Here is a 23,400-nt window from a genome sequence, read left to right as displayed (position 1 = left end):
AAACATACAGATGATTGAACAAATCTGTTGAATTTAGTGAGGAATCGTCAAACCGAGAGCGTTTTTGTGTCATGAACTTGACACTTCAGTAAGGCATGTTTTGTGTCGTGTTGACAATACTTGCATACACGGTACAAGTGGTGACCAATAGCGCGCCCTCTTGTGAAAGAAAAATGAAAATGACATAAATTGGCGGGATTTTCTCCGCGTTTCCCCAGTACATTATTTTGGTTATATTGTTTTTATTGTCGGACGATCCCTCTCCAAATTCAACAGATTTGTGATATATGTTACCTTTAATCACAATACGAAATATCGATTCAATGCAACACGCATTTCTTGAGTTATCGTCTGGAAAACGAGTGTGTTGTTTTTGAACTATGAAAGTTGCATTCATGCTTTCAGTTTAAAGACAGAACATTCTTTACGATGGTGACCACTATTTGTGTAGCGCGCCCTCTCTTGAAAGAAAATTAAGTTTAGTTAAATTTGGCAGATTTTTCTCCGTTTTTGACATAAATCGGTAAAATAAATTCTAATCTTAGAATTAAGTGTAGAAATTGAGTATTTTTGTGTTGATTTACGCTGGTCGTCTCACCGAAAGTTCATTATTTTCGTTTGCAGATATTTCATTTTATTGGCCTTGTTTAAGTAAAAAAGAATCAGTTTAACCCCTAGCATTTGCTTTTGTTTATAATTTTGGGTAAAAACGGGAATAGTGAAACTTGGGACTTTCAACAAGTTTGAATTTGGTGTTAAAAATAAACAAACTAAGGTTATGATCTTCGTTCATAATGGAAATTCATGTAGGTTATTTCAATTTCACTGGAAGGCAACCGATCCCACCCAGCAATAATAATATAGACTGATCCGCTTAAGCCCCGCCCCCGTAATATTCTGACCAATCACAGCCGTGATTTAATGCGGTCTGACACGCGTGCATTAGCGTACGACGCGCGCGTCTTGAACACGCATTGCAGCATTGGTTGAGTGGGTCACGTGTTGTTGCTGCTCACATGGCAGTGGGCGCGGCTTAATGACTCGGTTTGCTACATCCACGATCACCATTTACAAAGGAATTTATTTTCATTTACAAGTAAGGTTTAAAATTCAAAAACATAAAGGGAATTTTCTCCTTTGTAATGATTCACAAAGTTTAATCAACTTTCAACTGAAGAAACCCAATAGTTTTCAATATTATACAACAAATTAAAATCAATAATTAAAATTACAAAATGAAAATGTTTCCAGATGGTTCTCTCTGAAACCTTCGCATTTTTACATGTGCTTCCAAAACCCATTAAATCCAACAGGGTGCAGTTGACCAATGAACTGACTAGGAAGTCGAGAACCAGTGTTAGCGATTACACAGTCCTCCAAAACCAGCGTCAAATTGGGACGAGCCAATCCATGTACAACATGAAAACAAAATCTGGACAATTCCTTTTCTTAATTTTCATTTTCATATTAGGGTCACATCAAATGAAAAAAAATAAATAAAAACATGAAAAAGAAGTAGTCAACAAAATACTAAAATGAAACATAAACACTCAAATTAGTCGACCACACATTAATTTCTAATCATTGGATTCTCATTGTTTCAAGTCACTATGTAACATTTTTGATGTAAGAGACAATACATGTAAAGTACACATGTATAAAATTATTTACTACGTAGCCGCGCTGACAATTATATGAATCTTCGAGAATGAAAAATTGGACATGTTTACAAAGAAGATTTAACTGTCACTGAAATTATTATTGGAACCCAACAAATCTCAACAGATTTTTGTTGAAGGACACATTAGGGTTTGAATCCAGCTGCTGGCCATATGCTGTGTCCTTGGGCAAGCCACTTTACCCCACTTGCCTCTCTCCACCCAGGAGTATAAATGGTTCCAGCATTAGCTGGGGAGTAACCTGAGATGGACTAGCATCCCATCCAGGGGGAGTAGAAATATTCTTGTTTCATGCTACTGAAACTGGAGATAAATGCCAGCCTGATGGGCCACATTGGCTTGTGACAGACTGAACTTACATCAAGGTACATGCATCATGGGTAGTTATGCATAATTGTTAGGAACTTACAAGTTAGGGATCTCTTATACACGCACACCTTGCAGAAAAACTGCAAAAACATTCTTATTTTTAAGTTCGACAAATCACTCTTTTGCCCACTAAAAGTAGGCACCAGATCATTCAGGTGAAAAAAAATACACTTAGATTGAAAAAAAAAGTTTGAATAGATTTTTCTCTGTCAGAGTCTCAGGTGTAAAAAAAAGAAAGAAGAAATTTCACTCCGAGAGAAATATGGGAAAGAATGTTGCATCCTGACGTCATTTTTTCATCATATATTATCTCAATGAATCAGTCACTGCAAAAATGTCGAAAAGACATGAATCTGGGACTGAGAAACGTGAGCTCAATTTTGTTAGAAAGTGGTCTTAGACTCTCCATAGACTTTGTGCATAGCCAAAGAAGTAGCGTCTGGATACTGCATTCTTTCCAAAAGCGTACCATTACTACTACCTTGGGTTTTAATCTCGGGTTTAACACGTTTCTCACAAATGCCATCCAGAAAAGGAAAAATAGGGATTGATTTCCCTACTGCCTTTATACATTGAGTGTCAACTGTACATAAAGTTCAGGGATATAACTACACAAGTAAACAAAAAAGATACTAGTAAAATAAAGACCATCAATCTCGACTTGAGACAGTTTTAGCTTCAACGCAAAATATAAAGTACTTTTCTTATTAAGACAAACATATCAATGCAAGATTGAACTGGCAACTCTCAAATGAAATGCCCAAAGTTCAACCCTGTCTAGTCGACACAAAAGTTTGCTCTATAATCTCTGAAATTTGGACATCTATGATAACTTTCCCACTCTTTTCCCTATCAGACATTGTAGTGTGAACCATTCTCCACAGCTAAGTTCTGTACAAAAATAGGTTATTTATTTATATATGATACATAAACTACGTCTACCGAAACAGAAAACAATTCTAATTTTCTCTACGATTGAAAAAAACAAACACCACAATGATCAGTTGCTTGTTAAGATTTCCGTTATAAAATAGATAAAAGGTACGCAAGAATTATTTTAGCTCCATTTATACATAATATTCAAGTAATGTTACATTCGGTATTTGTATAATTATGATATAATGAATTACAATATCAAGAAATTATTCTTAAATTGTTCAGTTCCTGTGTGTTAAGGAGCGTCTTTAAAATTGGAATAATTAGCCATGTCTGAATTACTGGGCTACGACTACGGCTTGATATTACACATGAGCCATAGCTGAGTAATTCAGACACGGCTATCCTTGTTCTGTATCAAACAAATTACATGTCAATGGAAATGCTAGTTCCTGATGGCAACCTAGTATTTTCCCCATTGTGCTGCAAACGGTACCAGACTACTCTTGAGCAAGCCTTGACCAAGGCTGTGTTCATATTACTTGACTACGGCTTGCAATCACACACACGTCTATGGAAAGCGGCTGAGGTCACTTCCCATAGACTCCTGTACTTCCTAGCCGTAGCCACGTCTATGGAAAGCGGCTGAGGTCACTTCCCATAGACTCCTGTACTTCCTAGCCGTAGCCACGTCTATGGAAAGCGGCTGAGGTCACTTCCCATAGACTCCTGTACTTCCTAGCCGTAGCCACATCATTTGGAATTCACTGAATCTGGGGAACTTTTCAAGAGTTCCAAGTTGTATAATGCCTCCTTTTAAATACCAACAGACCGGTAATTTCTCATTTGGTATAATCAAAGGCAAGACATATTCTTAGTTGTTTCAAGAAAGAAAACACCAGACTGCCAAGGCTTACAAAGAACTAACAATTAAGAGATCTCGTCTATGGAAATACATAGCTTAATATGATGGAATTAAAAAAAAAAAAAAAAAAGTAGACAATAAGCTTTTTCGGAGTTCCAACTGTGCATTCGTAACCTGTGACAATGCGCATTGTTTGTCTCAAATGGCCTTTGACATCATCGCGCCACTGACTTTACAAAAAGGCTGTTTGTGCATTGTGGGTACTGTCAAAGGGCATTTGAGACAAACAATGCGCGTTGTCACAGGTTACGAATGCGCAGTTGGAACTCCGAAAAGGCTTATTGACATTATGCTGATATACATTGGACCACTCTCCAGAGGGCGCTATTCAATGTATCTGTTCACTGTACACAGAGTTCCATTGTGAGTAACCAGTATTGTAGTACTCATACTGATAGAAATGACTCATACTCAGACAAAGTACTCATACTCATACTTGTCATGCCAGAATATGCGTACTCATACTAGTACTCAAGGCAAAGTACTCGTATTTGTATTTGAATTCATGATGACGAAGTACTTCAATGTGTCCTTGTGCCCATGGCAACGTACTCGTACTCAAACTCAGGATGACAAAGTACTTGTACGTGTACTCATCGCGAAGAACTCACGCTCATACTCAACCACACGATGACAAAGTACAAACTGCAACACTATAAGTAACGCTACCACCTACCATGATTAAACCGGTTAGATAATTTCCACGTAGTTAGCTGGGAAGTATCCCGTGTGACCGTTTAACTCTCCATCGATCCAATTCTCGTCGATCTTACTGACGATGCTGATGATGTCGCCCTCCTGAAACCCCAGTTCGCCCTCGTTTTCTGCCTCAAAGTCGTACAGTGCCTTGCAGCGTTCCTTCGTTGCCGTTACAGGTACTGAGAAATTGGAAATAAATATCACAAAAGTAGTCCTGAAGTCCATCGCCATTTTGAAAAACGATGTCTATGCTCCATTGCAAAATAGAGCAAATTTTGGGCCTACTGGTAATTTCATCCAAATTTCGTCCTCATCACGGCATGGACCCTTCTTTTTTTTACAAACCCTCAAGTTCACGGCCCACAAAATGCTCCAATACATGTAGCAAACAAATTGAGGGCATTCAAATTGTGATTTGGCCAGGGAAGGCAATTGTGGGCCTATTTACTGGCCTGCAACCTTAAGCAAACTGTGTGCTGAGCTGGAGCATGAGATCCCTGTTGACTTACCTGGTGCGTTGTAATCCACCGTTGACGGGTACGCGTCGGTGTCGTCTCCGTCACTGGAGTCTCTCTTCGTGGAGTAAGAGTTGAAAGTACTTCTGGGTTTGCGTTCTGATTTGGGTCGACTGCCTGCCTCCTCAACCCTGGAAAACATCACAGAACATTGAGAAGGATGGTAACTGACAAGTTTGGGTATTATAGTCAGTCAGTCACAAGGCCATCGCAAGGCCATCACAAGTCATCACAAGTCCATCACAAGTCCAGCACAAGTCCATCACAAGTCATCACAAGTCCATCACAAGTCATCACAAGTCAATGACAAGTCCATCACAAGTCAATCACAAGTCAATCACAAGTCAATCACAAGTCATCACAAGTCATCACAAGTCAATGACAAGTCCATCACAAGTCATCACAAGTCCATCACAAGTCATCACAAGTCATCACAAGTCAATCACAAGTCCAGCACAAGTCCAGCACAAGTCATCACAAGTCCATCACAAGTCCATCACAAGTCCATCACAAGTCCATCACAACTATATTACAAGTCCATTACAAGTCCATCACAAGTCAATCACAAGTCTATCACAAGTCATCACAAGTCATCACAAGTCTGTCACAAGTCCATCACAACTCTATTACAAGTCCATCACAAGTCATCACAAGTCCATCACAAGTCAATCACAAGTCAATCACAAGTCAGTCACAAGTCCATCACAAGTCCAGCACTGTTGGCATACCTTTCATTGAGTGTTGAGAGAAGGCTTTCCAAGACCTCTGCAGACTGTTTGTGGTATTCTAGCTGAGCCTCGGCTAACGCTTGAAGCTGTAACACCTGCTCAACCTGTTAAAGAAATCAAGGTGCATTTTCAAGGATTGCATTAAAACAATTAAATTACATGGCAATTTAAAGAATATCTTACACAACAGAATTAAAAAGGAAACCGTCAATCTCTTCACCCATACAATATCGGTATAAATTATTCTTCCATGGTTGAACTGAGAGAAATATCAAAATAAATGCGAAGAAATATAAAGTGAAAAGTTGTTCTTGAGACTCAATGAGTGGTATCTGATTGAGTAGTAAGATGCTCTAGTGCATCTTGGCTCATCTTTGCTCCGATTTGTCAGGTACTTACATCACTCTCAAGGAGGTTCCTCATCCCGTTCTCAGCAAGCTCCTGAGATTCGTGAAACTTCTCTTCTGCAAATTGGATTTCTTCTTCAGGAATTGTGCTTCCTGCAACACAAACAAAAACAAGATTGATGAGAACAAAAGTCAGAAATATTGGCTCAGAATTATCCAAGATGCCAGTATTTTCCTGGTGTGGAAATGTAGTATAATTCCTGCATCATGCAAGCATGCATTAACCCTAACAGAACTCAACCCATCAAACCCCAACGGCATGTTTAGTGGGAATCTGTCAGGATGGGTACAGTACCCTTAAACTGACAGTCTTTTACATTGGGTTGGCACACCTCCAGAATCAAAGTCAGAAATATGTGTGAGCAGTTTCCCATATGGTGTTGGAATTTGCCAGGATGGGTATGGTTCCTGGTACATCATGCTAGGGAGTTAGAGTTAATCCGTCACCATGTACACAATGAGTCATAAAGAAAGTGACCAAATTAGAAACATATTTCAAAAAATATGTGGCTCGCTCTGTTTAATAAAAATAGGGGTAAAGTACTTGTTATTGACTAGTAACTGTGAAAATTTCACGTAATTTGCATACTCTATTCCCAAGTAATGAATATTTTGATACAATGATCCAACATTCAGTTGTCCACCACTGATCATTTATCATTCTACAAACAAATAAATACCCATTAAATACCATGAAACATAAACGCTTTCCCACCTCCATGAATGAATGGAAAAACGGACAAAAACGGACAAAAATCGCCATCAATATTTCAGAAAAAAAGAGTGGACTTGTTCCTCGTAATCGAAACACAACTCTGACAGTAAAAATACTGTTTCAGTCTTGACTCAAATGATCAAAATCTCATTTGTATTTGAATGCCTGTGTGTAATCTGTAATTCTCACTCAGCTCAATAGCTTCCAATGGCATTCCATGGAGCTACATTTTGTATACTTCATTCGTCTATTAAATTTGATTGCTTTTTAAGATTTTTTTTTATCAATCCAGGTTTTTTTTCTTCAAAATGGCGGGCGGAAGTGATTCAACAACTGCTTCATGAACGAACAAATCATACACAAACATTTCATCCATGAAATGCTGTTATTATCCTCGTCCAAGATTTTTAGAATATTTAAAATGTGGCCCATGTACGCCAACTTTCGTGAAATCGATCGTAAGTTCATTGCGTGGCCGCGCAATAAGTTTGTTGCATAAGTCCTACGCATGGCGTAAGTTACGCACTGTTTTGTGAAATCAGCTGCATAACAAAGTTCCGTACTTATTACAACTCACACATATTTAACACTTAGACTTTCTCAATTTTGTCCCGGAAAAAGTCACATATTTACACTTTTCCAAGTTTGAGTCCACACAAAAATGATTTGGGTCAATTTTTTTCATCATCAATGCAATTGAATATTGACCAACAAAATGCGCAAACAGGCTCATAAATATGTATGAGATGTAATGAATATTCATGATACCTCCATATACAAATTCATGTTATTTCTGACAGAATCAGCTACAACCAACATTAACTCTTTGCCAGTAATTGTCCTTCTTTAGTAGACAATAATTTACAACAGTTACAAATTACATTCTAAAACTTGTAACACAATATGTCTTTTGATGTTAAAACTAAAAGCACTCTTAAAGTTTACCATTTTGGGGTCAATCTGATCATCTTCCAAAGCAATTTTCTTTTCTTTTTGAATATTGTTTAGGTTTTATTGATAACATAAATTGTCGTATTTCATCACCCAGTAAAACAGACATTTTTGGTCTTTGGACTGTTGCTTGATTTGGATGTGCTTAAAATAAACTGAAAAAAAATGAAATGAAAAAGGAATGATAATCTCCAATCAAGAAAACATAGCAGCTGGCTTAAACATGCAGGCAAAGTGAAAATGCTGCAGGGTTACGTTTGTTCTATGACATGCTGTTAGTGTTCCAAGCAGGATGTTTGAAAACAAAACATGCAAGTTTCATGAGGACGTTCACATGAAATGCCAAACAAAATAAAGGAAGTAACATGCACAAGCTAGCATCAAAACCAAAACAAAACCAAAACTGCAAAATGACAAAGTGAACTCTAATCCAGTTTTGATTTTCAAAAAAAATGACTACCGAGCTTTAGAAATCTGGGATAGTATATTTCAAAATAGCGGTGTTTGGTATAGCAACGTTCCACTGTATATGAGAATGTAATTTCCAGTAACCCTGCTTAACCCTTCTGTTAGTGAGCATTAGCCATGTCTGAATGACATGGCTACGACTAACACTAGCCCACATGGGAAGTGGCTTCATCTGCTTCCATAGGTGCAACTAATGTATTAGCCGTAGCCACTTCATTCTGACGTGGCTTTACGCTTTTTCCTTTTGCCTTCATTTTCGACTCTGCACCCACGGCGAAATCTACAAATATATATAGCACTACTGCCTACTCTATAGCCCAGACTGCTGGCCAAATTTGATACGCTTTAGGCCGACAATCCATGTGTCCATGTTTGACGTGCGTATTGCGTTTTGCATACCAGTTGCGTATCTGCGATGCGTACTCTGAAAATCCACGAGTACGTATTTCTCGGCACACTTGACCGACGTAAAAGCTCATATTCCCACAATGACTGGTCTTAACGCAGTAGGGATAGCGCAATGCGCAATACAGGTACATGGACCTATGTATGTATGCACATTGCTTATCAAACAACTGATTTTTACACATCAGGCAGTGCGCACTACGCATGACGGACACACAGATTTTTGGCCTTATACTGTATTTTCTGAATCCTCAATCAATTCTGATCTATTTCACCACAATATTTTCTACGAAATGCTACGCTACAAAATCGGTGTTGACATACCACCTGCTGCTGAGAGGAACCGACGAAAACGTTTTTACGGGTACATGGAAAGTAAAAATAGAAACATGATGTCATCATAGGATTATAGACCAATGGGCTCTTCGCACAAGTACCCCCTCAACGGTAAGAAAGGGAGAGTTGGGGTCGGAGAGACGACTGGGAGAGACATTTGAACGCATTGCCAACGACGCCTGACGTCACAGGAAGACGCTATGGCTTTGTGCATATTGGGAATGAAAGTAGTCAGGGTACCATGCGCTATACGTAGTGTGCCCCATCCACTGGACTATCGAAAGTGATCAAATAGCTCCCTCTCCTGTTTGCGCATGGAGACCATTAATCTAAACAGCCGTTGGATTCCTTTGTATTCAGTTTGGTCGTTTTTTTTATCCCGGAGGCTGTCTAGACCAATCCTGAAGGAGTAGACGTTTATTAGGGACATGTAACTGATTAACTAACTAAAACACACTTTTATAAGATGGAATTTTGCGTCGGGGTGATATAAATCAAATTAGGTTTTGCCTTCACTGACGTTTAAACACTGTATACTCAGTGTGTTACCCACTGAGTATACAGTGTTTAAACGTCGTTGAAGGGCAGTTAACCTAATTTGATTTAAAACACACTTCAAAATAGAATGTCATGATAGTACGATACACGTACAGGCTTTCAAGCAGACCCAGGTGAAGAAGTAGGAGAAAAGTAAGGTCAAAATTTACAAAAACCAACAGGACAAAAGTCGGATTTTGGAGGACAGACTCAGGATAAAAGTAGGACTGTAGTGGGCTTTCTGGGGTAGTTTTCGTTGATGCTCGCCCATGTCCACAGCATCATAAGCCTCATTTGGCATGTTCTGTACTCACAACACTTGTGCTCCATCCTCAACTAAGCTCTTGGAAGTACAGTTGCAGTACTCCTGCGCCCAAGCCCTTCATTGTGTGATTTGACAGTGTGTAACACTGCCATGAAAGTTTTCAATGAGATTAAATTTCTTCGGAGTTGTGGGACAAAAATCAAGAAAAAAGTACGAAAAAATGGAGCACGGTAAAAAAAAAAAAAATAGGAAAAGTAGGAATATTTAAAAGCCTGCACGTACATGTGGACTAAGGTTAATCTATTACATGGACATTTATCACGGTTGTAAATCTTAAGCATCTAGCATTCTACATACACACATTCACAATATTGTTGTAGGGAAAGTACAAGGTAATATTGTGCATTAACAAAGGTCAACAACACTATCTATTCTCATTTTTGAAACTCACAGACAATTTCGCTTATTGTTAGTTCAAACTTGTAGTGAGCTATGGGTGTACACTATGGGTGCTAAGCACAATAAGGGACCATTCATGACGAGTCTAGGAACTAGACTATGACATACCGACCAAACCTGCTAATGCTGATGAGTATGTAGATGATGCACAGTGAAAAATGAAAGTAAAACATTAATACAGTGAGTGGTAAAAAAAAATGATGTTGAAATCAAAGGTGTTGAAAATTCCTTCACAGCGACGTCAATTTACAGGATTTCATGATTAAACTCTTCTATTAGAGACAGTTAGGCCTATCGATCAAAGTAACAAAGTTCAGTTCCCGATGACAATATCCACTTTTGGAAACAATATTTGGCAGATCATATTTGCCGCTGAGTGAATATGGTTGACACAAAGTTCAAACTTTTTCTCGATTGTCGAAACTAAGTCCTCAAAAAATCTAAACCACAATTGAAGGCTTGCAAGGAACACTATTTTAAATGCAATTTTTGTTTTTATTCTTTTAGTGCAAACAAATATTATACGCATTATACAGTATGTCCAAAAGAAATGTCCGTCTGACTATTTTTTTAAAAATACAAAACCATGAAGTCCATTTTGAAAAAGTTTGATTGTGCAGATACTCCTTAGCCTTGGCCTCAACCCCGATGAGTTTCATTTAATTTCAGTCACGCATCACTGCACACTTGTCAATTGATCACAACAACATTTTGGGACACTGTGACCAAGTTCCTTGCCTTAATCAATTTCAGTGCTGTGTTATGTAAGCTGTGTAAAATCCTGCATGTTGTGAAAAGGGCTGCAATTGGGATTGGAATCATTTGCCTGGCTATCAGTCATCACGGCAAGACCTCGGTTTAATGCTCAAAGGCAAATGATTTTAATCCCAAACCTCATCCGCCTTTTTTTCACAGACACATTTTTGGGACAAACTCTATGACAATTAATAATGATAAATTTAGTGTCAGGTTAACAATAACACTTTGGAAGTCTGATGGTTTATTTTTGTTTTAGTTATGATATTTTAGTAATGTAAGATGATTTGATATGATGGAGATGAGATAATCTGTCGCCTACCTTTTGCTTGCTTCTTCTTTTTGTAGTCAAAGTCAAGACGTCGCCCCTGTAACTTCTTCCGATGGTGCTGTAGAAATCAAACATTAGGGAGAAAGTTAATGTATTGTTTGACAAGAGACATTTGCACATTGCTGTAATAGGCACCTTATATAAATTATGGGTCAAAGTGTGACAATTTTCGAGTTCCTGTTATCTCTGAACGTTGTCATTTGCCGTTCAAGTATCATTAAGAATGACTTCAACAATTTGTTGGGTAGGTTGTCTGCTTCACATAATCACTCTTGGCGGACGACTGCATTAACCCTAACCTTCCCAAATCCTCACAAATCCTCTTTGCAAAATGGAGGATTTTGCAGGATTGAGGCTATTTAATTGGCAAAAATGTGTGGCAGAATTTGCAGGATGCAGTGTGTCAAGGTCTTGGGCCGGGCCTTGTGTTTGTTTATGCTCAGCTGTGCATAAATTATACTTGAAGTCCTCCGCACTGCTCCAGGATGTCACTGGCTCAGCCTTAACATATTGACAGTGATTGCTGGAGGATTTTGTAGGATTGAGGCAGTGATCATTCTTCCACGGATCACATTCAAGAAATAACAGAGGATTTTGCAGGATTGAGGCTGCATGCAATTTTGACATGGAGGCAGTTTGAGGATTTTGCAGCATCATCGCAAAAATGCCCAGGGAGTTAGGGTTAAGAATGACTTTAAACAATTTTGTATTCGTTGTGTAGGTAGTTTGCTATTCATAATCACTCTTGGAGGACGACTGCATTAAGGACTGCATCAGAATTATAAAATCACAGATGTCAGATGTAACAGGGACAGGAAAAAAGTGGACCCCAAATTTATCGAATGACAAAAAGTACACAGGCATAAGTTACAACCCAAATCAACCAGTAATCGATCACTTGTCTTCTATCAATTTTTTTCCAGATTGGCCACAATTTGTGCTTGAATTTCCCCGCAGGTGGCTGTGCAACACAGTCCTGCTTCTATCAAAATCAACCAAATTCTGTCAGATTCTGTAAGATGGAACTCACGTTGATCTCCTTCAGATCTTTGTTCTTGAGATGATCCAGGGGATCCAGGAAGTTCTGTCTGACGTTCAGATCGAAGGCGCCCTTGACTTCAGAAAGTTGCCTCAGTGATTCTCCCATCTCGACCATCGCCGTACCTGTATCCAAAAAATAACCAAAACAATTTTTTTTTTTTATTGATACCTATAAAAAACAACATTTTATTGTTCTGTTGTTTCCACCAAAACTAAACAGCTGTGCTAAGTATACCCTGAAGCTGAGATTGTCTATGAAATGCATGGTCTATGAAATGCATTATTAGACCGAGTAAAAAAAAAATGGTTTCCCGTCTGCTTTTTTTTACCTCCACCATGAGGTGAGGTATATGTTTTCATCGGCCTTGGTTTGTCTGTGAACAGGATAACTCAGGATAAATGCGGAGGCACTAGGCTCACGTGAATCGCGCACTCCGGACTCAATCGACCAAAACATTTGCGAGCCTCGTCTTTAAGAACGCGTGCACGTAGTCGTGGCGCGACCTCAAAAATGGCTTCTAATTTTGTTTGCCGGATTACGCTATATGAGAATGTAATTTCCAGTAACCCTGGTTAACCCTTCTGTTAGTGAGCATTAGCCATGTCTGAATGACATGGCTACGACTAACACTAGCCCACATGGGAAGTGGCTTCATCTGCTTCCATAGGTGCAACTAATGTATTAGCCGTAGCCACTTCATTCTGACGTGGCTTTATGCTTTTCCATTTTCCCTAATTTGTGCTTGAATTTCCCCGAACGTGGCTGTGCAACACAGTCCTGATTCTATCAAAATCAACCAGATAATGGGTGATGTTAGATTTTGTAAGATGGAACTCACGTTGATCTCCTTCAGATCTTTGTTCTTGAGATGATCCAGGGATCCAGGAAGTTCTGTCTGACGTTCAGATCGAAGGCGTCCTTGACTTCAGAAAGTTGCCTCAGTGATTCGCCCATCTTGACCATCGCCGTACCTGTATCCAAAAAAAAAATGCAAGATTTTATTGTTCTGATGTTTCCATCAAAATGAGAACAGCTGGGCTATGTATACCACGGGAGCTGGGATGGTCTATGAAATGCATTATTCAGCAGAAATATTTGGGAGAATTGTGCCTAAAGTTGATGATACAAGCATGGCATTTGGCACACAGTCAGAGTATGTCTTATAAAAGGGCCAGCACAGATTTGCCCTTTGAAAAAAGCTAGTTCACAAGCAATATTCAAAATTTTCAAAATGGCTGCCACTGGTCATTTTACTACCTATAGTGGAATCTGGCGACCAGAATTAGCAGGTTTTTACTGCGGTGGTGTCTCGCTCACACGCATACTGAACGCGTTCTTAAAGACGAGGCGCGCGTGCATTTTGGTATTCTTATTGGTCAAAGGAGCCTAGAGCACGCCCCCTACCCGAGTGTGACTCGCGCAAACATTGCGCCACCGCAGAAAATGGCTGCCATCGGATTTGTCTATATTTGTTCAAAGGACAAATCTGCGATGGCCCTATGGCCAAATATCTTTCTCGTGACATACTCTGACTGTGTGCCAAATGCCATGCTTGTATCATCAAAGGCACAATCCCATCGCCTATCTGCTGTACTATTACATAGCTACAATATTGTTGGAAACAAATAAACAGACAACTGACACATTTGCCAAATAAAGGGCGAGTAAAAAAAACCGAAACCCAAACGGCTGGACCAACTTTTGAATGAAGTTTTTCCTGTAGCACTTTCAAAATCTAGGATATGAAAGCCCAGTTAGTAAACTTTCTTTTAGTACAAAAATCATTCAAATCACTCATGTACTTTTTAAGTTACGAAATTTTGAACACAACCACCGTTTTAAAGTTCTGTCCACACATCACAAAAATAGGAAGTGTTCTTGCAGCAAAATGAAAACAATTCTCACAGGGATGCAATTGTTTTCATTTTACTGAAAGAACACTTACCTTTTTGTGATCCGGACAGAACTTTTAAAACAGTGTTTGTGTTCAAAATGAAGCAACTTGAAAAGTAAATGAGTGATGTGAATGATTCTTGTACCAAAACAAAGCCCATTGATTGGGCTTTCATATCCTAGATTTGGAAAGTGCTACAGGCAAAACTTTATTCAAAAATTGGTCCTGCCATTTGGGTTTCGTCTTTTTTGACTCACCTGTATATTGCAAATGTATGCATTTATAAATAAAAAAAAATTAAAAAATAAAAAGTGGGTGCAAAAAAGGCAGCGGGCAGGTACGAGAAACTGGTTTATTTCTTTACTTGGCCTTGCATATATCTGAAGTGCTGGGCACTACATAAATTACACAATACTCATGGTACTATATTGGTGGATTGGAACACTGATTAGAGCACCTTTTTGAGAGCTTTTTGATCAGTCTACCACAAAAGGAAAGAGAATACATCTTGAAGCTTGCTCACCAAACGTTGAATCTTCTCCTAATTCTCTGCCGTTCTTCAGCATGACTTCTCCCAGGAATCCTACGGGTTGTTGAGGCTTGGTTCCTCCTTTGTTCTGACCACGGACTTTGCTCATGGCTCTGGAGACTGTTCAGGAAAGACAATACGATTGATTAGGGTCAGCACACAAATAGAAGATCTATCTCTATTTGGTTTGTTTGAAGTGAATACTTAGACCCGATTCAAACCGGTGTTCTATAGTCACCCGAATGAAATTATTCCAAAGGTTACAATTAAAGGTAATATACGACATTTGCAAACATCAACAAACAAAACTACCAAATTATTATGAAATACTTTACTTGACTGTAGGTGAATGACAGTCTCAGACATCCTGTGAAATCATGGCACCTGGTGTGCTGTCATTTTTAAGAAAAGTGGAATTTTTGTATTGATTTCAAAAGATGGTCGGTCGACCATCGTTGGAAGAAACTGATTTTGCCAAATAGTGCCCCGATTTACCCAATTTATTTAGTCCGCATTTTTTTTGCAAGCGGTTACACATCTGTGAATGGATGCAAGCCAGCTAGTCTGGTTCCCTGAGCTCAGGGAACATCACAAGATCCGGCCCAAGACCTTGACACAGTGCATCCTGATAAATCAGGCACACATTTTTGCCATATAGCCTCAATCCTGCAAAAGCCTCCATTTTGCAAATAGGATTTTGGAGGATTTTGGAAGGTTAGCGTCAATGATGTTTCAATTTTGGTTCTTACCTGGATTGGGCTGAAGGTATTCTATTGTCTTGTTCACCAAATCATCCACTGTGTGACCTGTCACGTCAATTTTCTAATGAAAAAAAAATACATTACCCAAAGACAATGAGAAGAATTCAATAAGCATAAATAATCTCAAGCAATATTTACTAATGTGTTAAAACTTTTTTCGCTATGGCAGGAGAGATTCATACCCTGGACTCCGTTGCGTGTACACAACAGAGTCCAACCTGGGCTAGGACTAGGGCTAAGTTACACTTACAGCAGACAGGGCTCTGGAGTGCTCTGAAACGTGCAAAACAAAACGGGCAAAGAAAATGTCCTCAGTATTTCACCAACCAAGTTTGGAGACTCAATTCAATTTTCAAAGGAGATTTTTCTTCAATATTTTGCACATGAGAGGGAAGTCAAGTGATTTCAAAATGGGACTAAATACTAGACTGGTACATGTCCAACCATCATGACCATATGGTCCAACTATTTGAAAAGACTGACCTCTTCATTCAGTGTCAATAGTCTGGTGGCTTGACTACGGAGAAATGTGTAGTAAATTGAGACTAGTTCCCGCTTCATGCCACATGTTTCTTTAATTCTTTTGGCATGGTTGATTGATGCAGTACTGAAGCTGTGTTGGACTGGTTGTTTCAGGTGCCAGTCTATTTTCTTGCTTTGCATGTTTTCAATACCATAAGTTTTAGGACTCTCATACACAGTATTGAGAGTCCCAAATTTTCGGACTACACTTACAGTAGTCCGAGTAACTTGGACCATGCTTGGACCCAACTTATCGTCTTTTTAACATTCAGATTTCACCCTCAAAATGGCCTCCCAATTACTAGATATGCCACCTGAGGTACAAATAGACATCGATGATTAAGATGGTTGTACTGAAGTTTACTTACGATCCGGAAGAAAAGTGAAATTTCCCGTTCAATTCTGAGAGCTCCCCTCGCGATCATGAACACGTTAAATTTCTGACTCGTGTTAATGTTTGAACGACGTGATGTAGTCTTCATGCCCAGCGTACATTCCATGTTCCCCATATCCCAAGTGCGATTCCGTTACCGAGCGCGAAGCATCGATTATGATAATGAGTAGACTGGATCTCGCTTGTGAACACAAGTGGATTTCAAACGGTAAAAGACAATCGGGAACTAGCTTGAACTGGTTTCCGCCCATAAAAGCTGTCCTAGTTCCCGACTCTCTATTATCGTTCGAAATGTGCTTGTGTTTACAAACGAGATCCAGTCTACTCATTATCATAATCGATACATTGCACTGGTAACGGAATCGCACTCGGGATATGGGGACCATCGAATGTACGCTGGGCATGAAGACCACATCGCATCGTTTAAAACATTAACATGAGTCTGAAATTGAACGTGTTCACGATCGCAAGGGGAGCTCTCGGGATTGAATGGGAAATTTCACTTTTCATCCAGATCGTAAGTAAACTTCAGTACAACCATCTTAATTATTGATGTCTACTTGAACCTCAGGTGGCGTATCTAGTAATTTGGAGGCCGTTTTGAGGGTGAAATCTGATGTTTTTGTTGGGCAATGTTGGGTTTTTGGGTCAAAAGACAAAATTGTGTTGCTCGGCATATACGGGGATTAGCTTGGACCCCACTATCGCCAGACCATGTCCGAATGTTAAAAAGGCGATAAGTTGGGTCCAACTTAGCCCCATAAATGTGGCCAATTTACTGGACTACCTCCGTAAATAAAGGCCACACTTCCACCATGTACAAACACATGTCAAACTTTGTCAAATTTTGATTTGCACATTTAGGCTTAATTTGTAGTTTATTTTTGCTTAAGAAGCCTACTCATCCTCTTTATAGCCTAATCAGAAAGTGCTGCCTTTTTCAGATGTCTCTTTTTCGTGAAATTTCCAGATTCGTTTGCACACGTTCGCGTATCAAAATTTCAACATGAAATTTCACGAAAATTAGACATCTTAAAAAGGCCTTAAAATGGCAGCAAAAACATGACAAAAGTGAGCATGGTGAGTAACTTCTAAACCAAAAATAAAGTACAAACTAGGCCTAAATGTGAATATCAAAATTTGACAAAGTTTGACATGTTTTTGTACATGATGGACATGGTGGAAGTGTGGCCTTTATTGCGGAGGTAGTCCAGTAAATTGGCCACATTTATGCCGGCTAGGGTCCAACTCCAAGTTAGGCTACGGTCCGCGGACTACACTTGAACCTTCAACTAACACCATGACCATGATTTTGAACACCCGAATCCCATCCGACATGTCCGACATAATTTGCTGACCTATCTCGAACACTCTATCTAGCAAGAGCATCATCACGATAACCCCAGTCCAACCGAGGGATTCCTTCTGCCAAAATCGCTTCATTCTCCACAGCTGCGGCTATTTCCTTATCGAATATCACCTTCAGTTCCTTCCACTTTGTCATGTTTGTGAACACATTTTTGCTCCATCTGGCATGTTGGTTGTAGCCCACTAGTTTCGGTATTGCTGAACCCAAGCGCAGCATACCGACTGCCACACTAGTGGGGCTAGTCTGGTTGTTGTGTATTTATTTTAGCCACGCAGCGTGGCGCCACCTATTGTCCGATAGTGTCCATGATCGTCTGGTTTGAACAGCGCCCCCATTGGACGATTTTTTTTTTAAATATAAAATGTAATCTCAATGCCAAAACTGATCTGATTGTATGCGTACAGTCACCATTGGAGTGCCCTGGATATGCAGGGACAGGATAGGATGCGCATAGTTCACCGAAGTTCATGTTGTTTTGTCCAGGTGGATTCATTCCCATGCATTGTGTATTTCCTCAAAGTCCCTGTCAAAGCGGTCATATTACGCCTAACCACTGATTTCCTGCTAAAACTTGTTTTTGCAAACAATCCTGACTCTGTATTGTAGAGAAGATGCAAGTGTACAGTACACTATTTGTCTGGGGTTGATTGTGTGGGTGTGTGTGTGGAGGGGGGGGGGGGGGGCTGAACCTCATTTGGCGCTATGGCGCTCCCATCCCGGCACCCCCTTCTCTCTATAGATTTCATGAATCAATCGAGGGAAGGCCGGATGAGAAGCATCGATTTAAAACCAGTCGTCTTCTCTCCACTTCTGATTTAGTTATTCCAACTACTGATTTTGCTGCCGTGACCCCACCCCTCCCCGTCAGCCAGCCTTGTTAAATAAAAAAGTCATAACTCAACATTAGACCTTAGACAATAACTAATAGACAATAGCTGGACAATTTAGTGTGCTAGTTCTATGTTGGTTTGTTCTAAAATGAAGCCCATTTTAACAATGTGTGTAACCTTAATTGCCCATTACACATAATTGATTTTCATGTACTGAATCAATTTGATGGTGACTACATACAAAACAAAAAACACACTGAATATATACTTCTACTACCCCGGCTGAAACTCAAACCATGGAGAAATAATACAGCGCAAACTGATCACCGAGTAAATCACGGCCGGTGTACGTCATTATTCTATCCACCAATCACAGTTACTCGGTGACTAGCGGTGACCACAAGTGCCGGGATGTAGTTTTGCGTGTCAATCACAAATCACGTGTTTTGGATTTGTCACCGACATCGATACAGTATCAACCAATAGGATGTGGCTATTTCAGTGTCGGTGACACAAGTTTGTATGGGTGACTTTAATAGCCTCAACGATATTAACATATGACTTTCGTCTCATTAATATGAAGCGAGTCGGTGATGTGTGATTGACAGTCCCTCAGTCACTGCTCAGGAAATCGATTCCAAGATTTAAGGCAGATGCGGGCCGCTTCTCCCCTCACAGCTCGTAACCTAGCTCCTTCGGACGACAACCAGAGAGAGAACTGATTGCAAGAACAAGATTGTGCTCGGTGAGTGTTTGAAACAATTATGTTTTTTCCCCCGAAACAATGTGCCTTCTTGCACGTAGTTTGAATCAACGTGGGATTGAAATTCCGAAGATTATTGCTGACACTGTTTCCAAACAGCGAGCGTGGTAGTAGGCTTGAGCCTCGCTTCTTTGTAAGCTTGTGATGTGTAGTTGCTTGAGGAGTGAGGACTGAACAACAAAATGTTTATGAACAAATTAAATTGGAATTGAAACTGATCTTGCGTGACTATGATACCGATGCTGTTGCACGATAACTAACAGCCAAACCAGCACGGTCCGAACCGCCACAATTAGTGATCGTCATTTACAATCAAACATTGTTGGATAAAAGCGAGACTAGTTGGAATAAACACTCTATAGCCTCACAGTTATAGGACGCAAATACTAACAGACCGGATGATCATGCACTTCGTACTAAGTGCATGATCATCCGGTCTGTTAGTATTTGCGTACGGTTTTATTCCAGTTCAAATTGTTTTATCTAGCTGGGTTCATTTGTAGAAATCATGCATAGAATTGATGTTTGTACAAGTTACTCAGATCAGTCCTTCTGCTCTGCTGTTCACCTTAAAATTTGAAGCAAAAGCTCTCGGACGAATTCAGTCATGTTTGCATGTAGGGTTCCACTCAGCATGCAACTGAGATTCTGTTGAATATTTTGGGACAAAGCAATATTGGTATTTGGCTTAATATTTCGAATGTTTTTGGTTGTGTTATTGGTACAGATTTTCACAAATCCCAAATGTTTAGAGTCACGTTTCAGTTGGCAAACAGATGGTGGCTAACTAGAGCCAAACCGGTGCGCTGATTTCCCATCCGGAAAATAAATCTTTATGTAACACTGTAACTTGACTGCAGTAGTCCAGCTGTAATGTTTGCGCCTCTACTTCCTTGGCATGAGATCGATTTCCCTCACTAATGCAGAAACTGTATGCTCACTGTGATTCCTATGACCACAAGTTCAAGCAACCTTGAACCAGTTAGAGGAACATAGGATCAATTGCTCACAATCTTAGGTATGATGCAGTACAACTAACTTTTTGAACTTTAAGCTTAGTTGATGCTATACATTTGACAAAAACAGATAAATTAAAGGGATTATTTTTTTTTAGTTCTTGTCACTTGATTTCGTTGCTACAATCCCGGCCAAAATGGTTGGGACACTTCCTGAGCCTGCCACGGTCACCCACTCCCCCGCTCCCCGGTCAATGTTGTTCTCTCCAGCTGATGGAGCACACACCGCGCAATGAGCGACAACACTGAACGGGGGCCGGGGAGTTGGGGGCCCAGCGAGATTTGGCCAGGATTGTAGCACACGTTCATAGTCTGCCCACTGGCACTATGTCGAAAACATCTTCATTTTTTCAGGTGATATATCAGGCTGAACAATTCACAGTGTATATGTGATACCGGTCTCTTCACTTTGAGCATCGCAAAGTTTCTGTCATTAAATCGGTATAGGTACTTTTTCCCCGGCAATTATATAATTTATTTGTGTGATTACTTCGTTTGATTCGAAAATAGCAAAGCCTTCCAAAAGAGACATGAATGTTCCTCGCGCTTGAGTCCAGACAGGACCGTTGGAGAACGCATTCTGTTTGAAATGAATAATCAAACCAAATTAAATTTCACTCGACAGAGGCTTTTTTTGGAGGGGGGGCATTTAGAACTTTTGAAATTCAGTTATGCCTCCCCAACATCCCCCAAGTTATCTCCTGGAGGATTTTAATGACTCATATTTTTGTTGGTTTTTTTTTCAGCCAGCAATCCGCTCGAGTGTTGAGGAGTGCTTCCGCGATAGAATTAAAGAACTGTGCTTAGGTGAGTGTCTGTTTGATATTTTCTTCATTCAAGCATCGTAATAAAGCGGTGATTTGGTGGGAAACTGTATCTTTTTTCTATTCATTTACATGTAAAAAGTTTTTGGTCACAGTTATGAACAGAAAAAGTCATTCGAACAAAAGAAGTGTGCAAATCTGCACTCACTGTACAACTGTGCCTCACATTTTGGCCAATCGCTGCTATGAACACAGTCCAGGCGCGGTTCTAATTTTGTCTATCCGAAAAGTTTGCCATAGAAATGCATACACAACATACCGGATGTGATTTCTTTTTCATTGCGGACCATGTGGACAAATTTTGAGCGTCGAATGATATGTATTTCGACCCTTTGTGAATTCGAAACGGAGCCTGAGCAACTGCCCTGGCGGGAGTTGAAAATTTACAAAACAGATAAGTTTTACAGATTTTCCTACATTATTATACTTTTCAACCAAAAAATGGGCGCCGCATTTATGAATGAGAATAAAAGAGTGACGAATGACTCAGTCTTAACGGCCGTTTCAAACCTTACAGGGTCGTGGCCGTGACGCCTTGCCGGTCAGGTCACGCAAAATCTATCCAATCAGAGCGTTGATTCATCAGCCCTTCCCAGCGTCCTGTTTGCAGGGCAGGGGTACGAGCGATCGCTCCCCATAGAAAATAATGACACGAGCCCCCCCCCCCCCCCCCCCCCCCCCCCCCCCCCCCCCCCCCCCCCCCCCCCACGTATTGATTTTCAGAGGCCTAAGTGTCCGGAGAAAATAACCAGTCTACATTTCAGCACGCTTCCCTGGAAAAAAATCTGGATTCACCTTGCTAGCCCCCCTCCCCCCAAAAATATTGGCTCTAGAACCGCGCCTGGAACACACCTTTTTGAACCATAGCCTTTTCGTTCGTGGTCTTTGAATCAACATGCGATTCAGTTTCAAATTCTCCCTATTATAACTAACTTCGTGCGATGACGTCACAATGCTGAATTGTCGCAAAGACGTTTGTGGTAATTCAAAGAATATCTATGGCTGCAGACCAGCAAATAAACTGCCATGGACCTCAGTGATAAATACCCCCACTTGTAAAGATCAGGACAAATACTCACAACTCTCCAAGGTGTTTGAGCCACCCATCAAATTACAGCTTATTTCATCATCTTTCATTGTCTGTTCAATTTTTGCGGTATAATCCGATGACCTTTTGGGATAAAAATTCCACCCAAAGATGACGACCCTGTAGTCCTGTAGCCCATCGCCCAAGGCACAATCTGCCACTTCACAAAACACTGAACACTCAGGTTTATTAGGACAACAGATATTGCTCAAACAGGGGCGGATCCTGGATTTCTTTGCAGGGGAGGCTCCTAAAAAATTATATATAGAAATGTTGTGACAGGCGAACGGGTAATATTTTGTGTGCATGTTTCACAGCGGGGGCTGGGGGGGGGGGGGGGTCGGCCCCCCTCCCCACCCTCTGGATCCGCGCCTGTCAAACTATTTTGTCAAATTTTGACCTGAAATGCTTGTAATTTGATGTATGATGACGTCATGACGACGTCACTAAAATATCCACATCTTCACACTAAGGTTCATGTTAATATCAGGTTTCGTCTTTCTGCAACTTCTTTTTGCATTTTAAATTCACCTAAATTTGACCTACCAGTAACCCCGGAAAGAAAGGTCAGACGACTTTACCTTCGAATATCAAAAATGTTTATCAAGGTAAAGTCAATCAGGTTTCAAAGTGTGAACATGATTGTTCATTTTGTTTATGAGGTTTTGCAGTGAAATCGCTTGTAATTAGATACCTGATGACGTCATTATGACGTCAGAGTATAAAAAGGTATACCTCTGATTCAGTGTTGATGTTTGTTAAAGGTTTGAAGTCTGTACTGTTCAGAAGAAAAGTCGCAGATAATTATTGTCAGAAAAAAAAAACAAGAAAGAAAGAAAGAAAGAAATTTCTTAACATTTCCAAACAATGATCGGGTAGTACCCGATCACCCAAATATATCAGGGTTTTGTTGCTCGGAATGAGGAATTCCTGTCTGACATTATTTCC

General features: G+C 40.0%; 1 protein-coding gene across 1 annotated transcript; it reads right to left on the bottom strand.

The window, feature by feature from the left end:
• Positions 1-4,082: 4,082 nt before the first annotated feature.
• On the bottom strand, positions 4,083-15,702 carry LOC119739674 (endophilin-A1-like; the record flags this gene model as incomplete). Its single annotated transcript, XM_038214691.1, has 9 exons — positions 4,083-4,727; positions 5,058-5,194; positions 5,792-5,895; positions 6,191-6,291; positions 9,062-9,067; positions 11,413-11,479; positions 12,452-12,585; positions 14,881-15,006; positions 15,636-15,702. Coding segments are annotated over 9 exons (930 nt in total), but the record flags the coding sequence as incomplete, so codon positions are not given.
• Between the last annotated feature and the right edge of the window lie 7,698 nt (positions 15,703-23,400).

Source organism: Patiria miniata, unplaced genomic scaffold (genome assembly GCF_015706575.1).
Source record: "Patiria miniata isolate m_02_andy unplaced genomic scaffold, ASM1570657v1 HiC_scaffold_10, whole genome shotgun sequence".
Lineage (NCBI taxonomy): Eukaryota > Metazoa > Echinodermata > Asteroidea > Valvatida > Asterinidae > Patiria > Patiria miniata.
Note: the sequence above shows the minus strand (reverse complement) of the source record. Positions and strands in the feature narration are given on the sequence as shown.